Below are 8,736 nucleotides of genomic sequence, written 5' to 3' on the forward strand. Positions count from 1 at the left end.
AAATGCTGAGCCTTTTTTTTCTTTTTTTTTTGTAGGGAAAGGAGGAATGAAGGAAGATTAGAGGTGGGGGAAGGAAGTTATAGTTCGGAAATTGAAGAAATTCAGGAGGAGGTAAGAGAGGGCGGGCTGACCGCCTAGCTAAGCTAATAGTGTGTTTGGGTTGTGTCATGGGTTAGTTATTGTCTGCCGGTACAGGCACTAGACAGCCTGCCCTGTCCCATGAATCCCCTTGTGGTTGACGACTCCTTCCTTTTGCCTCGTCTATAGGACATCATCGACACCATAGGAACAGCGAAATATCTCAACAAAGTTGATCTCCAGCAACGTTACTACCAGGTACCATTCACTCCCAACGCTCGAAGCATCTCGGCATTTGTCACCCCAGATGGCATGTGGCAAAACTTGTTTATGCCCGTCGGACTTAAAAACACTCCTGCCACCTTCCAGCGTATGATGAACAAAACCACTCGAGACCTTGAAGGAACCTGGAATTACTTGAACGACATCATTGTAATGCCTGATACCTGGAAGGAACACTAACAACGTCTGCAGCATCTCTTCCATCGTTTGTTATTTATTTAGCTGAGCTTATTTTCGGTTAAATTATCTCCCTTCTCGCTGCAATCATGTTCAGTCTTGAGAACTATGTGGCTAACCCATCAGTGGAGGCTCATTCTGATTTAACTAAAGCCCAATGGGGGCATTTGCCACCTACTCTGGCTTGGAAGTCCAGCCACACATAACAAATACGAAATACGCACTCTAGTGACTAAACCTTTGCTGGAAGAAGCCATTTTCAGTGAGGAGTTAAACTTCTTGGTGATGTTACAGTACTTACACTTAGACGGTTGGCACTGGAGAATCGTAAGCTTGAGGTTTAAAAGTTAGAGAGAGAGAGAGAGAGAGAGAGAGAGAGAGAGAGATCTTTCTATCTATCTATCTATCTATCCAACTATCTGTCTATCTATATATCTATGAAGGCAAATATGTTTGTGTGTGTGCTTATGAAAACATTCCCGAATTACCTGTATATCACTTACAGGTAGTCATGGGAAAAACATTCAAATACGCCATTAAAATTCATCATCGTCACTTCATTGCGAAATCTTATCCTAAAATCCTACAATCAACAGAGAAGCCCATTTGTGTACAGGTACAACTTCACTCCGGATACACACATACATTTCAGTACGCATTTGTCATGTGCACATGGGGGCTCAGCACTACCCTGTAAACAGAGTGGGGAGGATGAGGGGGTGGAGGGTCGCTCTGTTGGTTGTTTCTGGTACGCGCAGAGGCGGGTTGGGGTTCTTGGACTACGAGATGGGTTGGGGTGTTGGGGGGGAAGGGAATGTTATAACCTGATGTGTGGGGGTGCGCGATCTGTTGCTCCCAGCAGCCACGTACGGTGGCTTGGCCTCGCCAGTCAGCGCCGCGCAGTCACTGAGAACGGACGCGTGTACCACACCTCTCCTCGCTCTCGGCTCAACATCTCCCCCCCCCCCATCCCAACTGGTATATCTTACCCCCAGCGGCCCGGTGTGCGAGCTTCAACAGTGTCTGCGTCAACTAGTGGTGTGGCGACGTGGATCAACCATCACTATGAAGAAAGTGTCGGCCCTGGCCCACCCCTGGACTTGTATGGGTAGTGCAAAAGAGGGATTGTGTGTCACAAGATGATTCGCATGTAGTGATGCCGGGATGTTTCCACAAATCACTAGTTTACACACGCGTTCACACCCTTACTCTCCCAGGATGGTGATCAGAAGATATAAAGCATGTCTGAACCTTTCCCTGGGGTTGCTGATCACTTGGCTGCATTCTATCGCGGGATAAGTTCGTACAAAAAAGTGTACTGGAACTGAAAATATTTCGTCCGATGACCAATAAAATTTACTGCCCACTAATGCTTCACGAATATTGTCAAATAAAGTAATGAACAAGATGATTCTTTCATATATTGCTGTTACATAATGTAATTGAAAACCTAAACCAAGAGATTGATTGAACAAATTGGTGCTTGAAAAAGTGATAGGCATATATTATAAAATAGAAAAAAATTAAATCATACCCTGATACATACAAATTTGTGACTTGTACATTTGGTCTTTACATATAACATCAAAAAGTGTTATTAACATGGATGTAATTAGTTATCAGCAGGAAGATTACAATAAGTGTTTTACCCGTGTATGTAAAAAAAAGTGTGTTGTTTGTGTGTGGCCTCGACAAAATCCCTGTAACTGCCGGTTAAAAAAACATTAAGAAATAATTGTGCCAGACGAAGAAAAGGAGAATTTTCTTGCTCATCTTGACATAGAGTATAAATGAAAGTGGTGGGATCTGGTAGTGTGGTGAAGTCGCTCCCAGCACTAAATGTTCCCGAGTTTTTATCTGACTGGTGATCCAGGCAATAAAAAGTTATTTGTTTTTCTTATGTCTAGATTGCTGTGTTGCAATCAATAAACAAACGCAAGAGAAAACAAATAATATTCAAAAATTAGGAAATACGATGTTTTGCAAAGAATTTCATTCAATCTTGACCAAGAGAAACTATTCTCAGTAAATAAACTTTTTTGCCCAAACATTTACCCGTAAATTAGTAATATCGCACAATACCCAGAAGAAAAGGAAGGAAAAATAAAACATTAAATGTGAGCACAACAAGAAGATACGGACACAATGAACCATGTATCCCCTGTGGATTACTTTACTCAGATACTTTCGCTAGTATAAAGTTAAGTATGTAGACATCTCCTGTACATTGGTCCAAGGGTGACTAAATTTTCCGCTACCCTCTCCTAGTCCTCACCACGTCTGACCCCTCAACTCATCTGACCCTCACCAAGCCTGGCCCTTACCTGTCTAGCCCTTAACTGCCTGGCCTTTACTAGCCTGGCCTCTAACCACGCTTGACCTCTCATCACGTCTGGCCTCTCACCACACCTGACCTCTCGTCACGTCTGGCCTATCACGAAGCTTGGCTCTTATCACGTCTGGCCTTCACCAAACCTGGCCTCTTACTACGCCCGACCCTCATCACGGCTGATCTTTGATAACAAAGGCTGGCACCACATCTTGTCTCTCACCACCTCCTCCTCCTCCCCATTCTTCTCTATCTCTGAATACTTAAACCAGCACCAGGTCTTTACACTTTGGATTCTTCTTAACCCAACGACTGGTAACCAGAGGTAGATATTCTCAACCAACCATGGATGGGTTGACCGTCAATTTGACAGCTGAGGTAGAGGATTCTGCCGGTTTCCGGGATTATGGGGAAGCTTACGACCAAGAAGTTGAAGGTTTTGACAGCAATGCTTCCCTGGCGCTCGTCAATGACACTTTCAATGGGACCTACTGGGTGTACCCGTGGGGCAACTCAATGTACCCCTCAGGTTACAGCACTCTCGAGATAGTAATCATCACTGTCATCATCACTGTGGCCATGATCGTGGTAGTGGTCGGCAACATGTTGGTTATCATCGCTATTGCCACAGAGAAAGCTCTTAAGAACATCACGAATTGGTTTATAGCCTCCTTGGCAGTGTCGGATTTCCTGTTAGGTCTCGTCATCATGCCCTTCAGTCTCGCTAACCTCCTGATGGGGTACTGGATGTTTGGGGACCTCTGGTGTGAGCTACATGCCGCCATTGACGTCCTTTTATCCACAGCTTCCATAAATAACATCTGCCTCATCTCGCTAGACCGCTATTGGAGCATCACACACGCAGTAGCCTACCTAAAGAAGAGAACACCTGAACGCGCAGCTATCATGATCGTGGCGGTGTGGCTCTTCTCCGGCCTGGTCTCTATCCCGCCATTACTGGGCTGGAAAGAAGTACGAGACCCAGAGGACTTCCCCAGATGCACGGTGAGTACCCCGCCACAGAGAACAGTCTTAACTTGCATCTTCTATGTAAATTGCAAAAAAAAAATAGTCATATGGACAGCGAGTGACGTGATTATTCTTTATGTGTTTGGCGTCGCGTTTATTTCAGTGTTTGCACCGACTTTTTCTTTTAAACGATTTCGCGTCATTACTAAGAGAAAGTGCTCTGTTAAATTTCTATTTGATCGCGTTTATGTGAGCAGCAATTACTTATGTAATTAAGTTAGATTATTCTCTCAACATCAAGGTCTACAGTTGTTGTGGCATCTGTACAATCATATGTGTTCTGTCCTCTGCACTAATGAGCTTGACTGCAGATAGTAAAAAAGAAAGTATTTCTCCTTAGTCTGTACTCACCCCTGAAGATGTGAATTACTGTACACGAAAGCGCTTGGGAATTTCGTGTTTTCTTCTTTCCTTGTGGTTATCAGCATATACCTAGATCACGCGCACCTACAGTGATTTACTTGCATATATATATATATATATATATATATATATATATATATATATATATATATATATATATATATATATATATATATATATATATATATATATATACACTGAAAATATAGAAAGGAAAACAAATAACATTTCACTTTAAAAAATTAAGCGAATTCCACAACAGGAAATCAAATCAATAGAATTCTTGAGGTGACTGAGACCGATGTTTTATCATTTGAGTGATCACGTTGAAGTTATCAACTTCTACCTTCTCCTTTAAATTTTATTTAACCTTGTGTGTGTACTGTATGTGTGTATTCTTGTGTATGTGTGTGTTTTACGTGTATGCGCGTGTAAGTGTATGTTTACGTGCGTTTATGTGTGCCTTCACGTGAGTATCTGTGTGTATGAGTGTGTGTGGGTGTGAGTTTGTACGGGTGAGGTATATACTGTAGTTAATAAATGCGTGGAAGAAATTAATATACCAGTTATACTGTATATATATATATATATATATATATATATATATATATATATATATATATATATATATATATATATATATATATATATATATATATATATATATATATATATATATATATATATATATGTTTCAGGTTTTAAATTAAAATAAACAAATTGTTTTCACATTTTCAATTGCATAAAACTAGAGCGTCAAGGAGGTAACACAATACGAGTACATCATCGCCAACTGATACCAACTTTCTATCTCACCCTTTCCTGCTTTTTCATATAATTCACGAACACCCTTAAATACTCGTAGTTTCTTTGCAAAAAGATTGTAAAAACAAATATCCAAATATTCCTTTAAATATTATGGAATATTATCTTAAGAAATCCTTTCATAATTAGTCTGGGAACAATAGTAGAACAGACCGCCTGATGTCGTATTGCATCACTGCACATATCGAGGACAATGCAGGTGGACAGACGCATTGTAGCCCTGCGTTGAGGATTGGTTAGGTTAAGGCACAGAGTGAGGAGCGGTGGTATTAGTGTCGTGAGTTGGATTGACTGTGCGATGCTGGCAGACCAGTGGTACGCAGCCCCATCTCTCCTGTCTGCTGCAGCTACTCACACTTCCCTCATCCTCCCGAGTTACTCAGCCGCTTGCAGCTAAATCCATGTCACTCTATTTTTACATATCCGAAAATCAAAGGAAAATTGAAGGATGGAAACCTGTTTTTTTTTCAATTTGGGGTTGAGCTAAAGTTATTATTCTCATTACTAGAAGTCCTCCTATTTATCACGACAAACACACACACGCACACACTCACACATTTATATGAGTCCTAATAACCTTAAGGTTAATAACGTGATGAAGCTCCGTTACCTTTCCTGCAAAATTAATACCCTGTAATACCACAAACTAGTTAACACCACGTCATATGAGGGGATTGGTTAGTGTAAGTTAGTTCAAGATTAGGTAATGTTTGGTCAGAGTCCGAGAATTAATGAGTCTTGTTCACACCAACAATCTTATACTGTACAGTACATGACTCGGTAAGTTTTCACATACTAATGGCAGTTAACTGCATTAATAGGAATATTTAATTTGCAGTTATAAGGTGACGCGATAACTGCCATAAGTATGTGAAAACTTACCGAGTCATGTACTGTACTTAAGCTTGATCTAACTTTCACTAACCAGCCCCTCATATAACGTGGTGTTAACTAGGTTGTGATAATTAATTTTGTAAGGAAGCTATCGAAGCTTCATCACGTCATTAACCTTAAGGTTATTAGGATTCATATATAAATTACAGATTTTAGGAACTCAGGGAAAATGATGATAATCCTCGCTGACCTTGATTCATGCATATTGAAACAAGCAGAAAATGAGAGTAACAAAAGCGGCTGGCAGCGTTAGACGAAAACGAGAAAGTTGTTTGATCATTCCAGCTGAACACAGGGTAAGCACCGGCTTTTCATGTATGTCACCAGTTAGGATTTTCGTAAAAAAAATTTTTTATGAATTAATGAAAGAAAAAAAAATATGAAAACTCGTAAAATGTATAAAAGTATATCGGTGATTTCTACAGATATGAGCAAGGTAAACATAAGAGTGATGAGAGGTCGAGGCCTTAAAGTTACCCAGGTAACTATTAAGAAATGCATTAATAAAACTTAATCGAATTTTCTCACATTTCTTTGATTTTGAATGCTGTCGAAATATGAAGGGAGATATATATATATATATATATATATATATATATATATATATATATATATATATATATATATATATATATATATATATATATATTTATTTATTTATTTATTTATTTATTTTTTCATGTAGATTCACAATGAAAACGTGGATATGATAAATCTTGATACAATCAAATCACACAAGGAAAAGAGAAACAATGGAGCACCTTAGTTTTAGTCTTTATTCAAGACATCTTCAGAGGCAACTGAATCACAAGGACCGAGAGAGGCTTAAGTACACAGGGTGACCTTACTAAACATGAGGTCAGGTCATAAACATGACATCCAGCAATATATATATATATATATATATATATATATATATATATATATATATATATATATATATATATATATATATATATATATATATATATATATATGTGTGTGTGTGTGTGTGCAATAATTAATAATAATAATAATTAACGGTTTATTGACAAAGTTCTGCAGCCTGAAGGCTGAAAATACACATTGGACAAAAATGACTTATTACATACAAAGACAGGAGGTAGGTGGGTCGTTTAACAAAAGCATTCGTTACTGAAAGAAGAAGGAGCAATGATTGAACATACAAATTATTATAGTTTACAGTTGATGGCCCGTGCCTGGGATGGTCATTGAGAGACCAGGTGGTGTGGTGTTCACGTGGTGCAGTAACTTGTCCTCTGGTGTTGATATGAAGGACTTCACGTCGTCATTGAGATACAGGGTGGTGTGTGGGTGTGTGTGTGTGTGTGTGTGTGGGTGTGGGTGTGTGTGGGTGTGTGTGTGTGTGGGTGGGTGTGTGTGTGGGTGTGTGTTTAAACTGTCGCTATATAGATCCCTAAATCTACTCGGTGAAAAATTAATACAAAATAGATACTAATATAACAACCTGTATCATTATTAAGACTACCACGTAGGCCAGTGTGGCGTAACTCTCAGCCACCACGTAGTGCAGTGTGGCGTAACTCTCAGCCACCACGTAGGCCAGTGTGGCGTAACTCTCAGCCACCACGTAGTGCAGTGTGGCGTAACTCTCAGCCACCACGTAGCGCAGTGTGGCGTAACTCTCAGCCACCACGTAGCGCAGTGTGGCGTAACTCTCAGCCACCACGTAGGGCAGTGTGGCGTAACTCTCAGCCACCACGTAGCGCAGTGTTGCGTAACTCTCAGCCACCACGTAGTGCAGTGTGGCGTAACTCTCAGCCACCACGTAGCGCAGTGTGGCGTAACTCTCAGCCACCACGTAGTGCAGTGTGGCGTAACTCTCAGCCACCACGTAGTGCAGTGTGGCATAACTCTCAGCCACCACGTAGCGCAGTGTGGCGTAACTCTCAGCCACCACGTAGTGCAGTGTGGCGTAACTCTCAGCCACCACGTGTGCGTAACTCTCAGCCACCACGTAGCGCAGTGTGGCGCAGTGTAGCGCAGTGTGGCGTAACTCTCAGCCACCACGTAGTGCAGTGTGGCGTAACTCTCAGCCAGTGTGCCGTAGTAGCGCAGTGTGGCGGCCACCACGTAACTCTCCAGCCACCGTGCAGTGTGGCGTAACTCTCAACCACCACAGCGTGGCGTAACTCTCAGACACCAAGTAGCGCAGTGTGGCGTAACTCTCAGCCACTACGTAGCGCAGTGTGGTGTAACTCTCAGCCACCACGTAGCACAGTGTGGCGTAACTCTTAGCCACCACGTAGCGCAGTGTGGCGTAACTCTCAGCCACCAAGTAGCGCAGTTTGGCGTAAAAGCCACCACGTAGCGCAGTGTAACTCTCAGACACCAAGTAGCGCAGTGTGGCGTAACAGCCACCACGTAGCGCAGTGTGGTGTAACAGCCAACACGTAGCGCAGTGTGGCGTAACTCTCTGCCACCACGTAGAGCATTGTGGCGTAACTCTCAGCCATCACGCTGCGCAGTGTGGCGTAACTCTCAGCCACCACGTAGCGCAGTGTGGCGTAACTCTCAGCCACCACGTAGGGCAGTGTGGCGTAACTCTCAGCCACCACGTAGCGCAGTGTTGCGTAACTCTCAGCCACCACGTAGTGCAGTGTGGCGTAACTCTCAGCCACCACGTAGCGCAGTGTGGCGTAACTCTCAGCCACCACGTAGTGCAGTGTGGCGTAACTCTCAGCCACCACGTAGTGCAGTGTGGCATAACTCTCAACCACCACGTAGCGCAGTGTGGC

General features: G+C 42.1%; 1 protein-coding gene across 1 annotated transcript; it reads left to right on the forward strand.

The window, feature by feature from the left end:
• Window positions 1–1,439: 1,439 nt before the first annotated feature.
• LOC121869135 (alpha-2C adrenergic receptor-like) lies at window positions 1,440–6,408 on the forward strand. The gene is made up of 2 exons (XM_042370322.1): window positions 1,440–3,871; window positions 6,403–6,408. The coding sequence occupies exons 1-2, from the start codon at window positions 3,212–3,214 to the stop codon at window positions 6,406–6,408; spliced, it is 666 nt and encodes a 221-aa protein (XP_042226256.1). The 5' UTR covers window positions 1,440–3,211.
• Window positions 6,409–8,736: the final 2,328 nt, after the last annotated feature.

Source organism: Homarus americanus, unplaced genomic scaffold (genome assembly GCF_018991925.1).
Source record: "Homarus americanus isolate GMGI-L3 unplaced genomic scaffold, GMGI_Hamer_2.0 scaffold25467, whole genome shotgun sequence".
Classification (NCBI taxonomy): Eukaryota; Metazoa; Arthropoda; class Malacostraca; order Decapoda; family Nephropidae; genus Homarus; species Homarus americanus.

Bases quoted from the DNA above. Each gene is read 5' to 3' on its own strand.
- LOC121869135 (XM_042370322.1), top strand. From the start codon at position 3,212: ATGGATGGGTTGACCGTCAATTTGACAGCTGAGGTAGAGGATTCTGCC.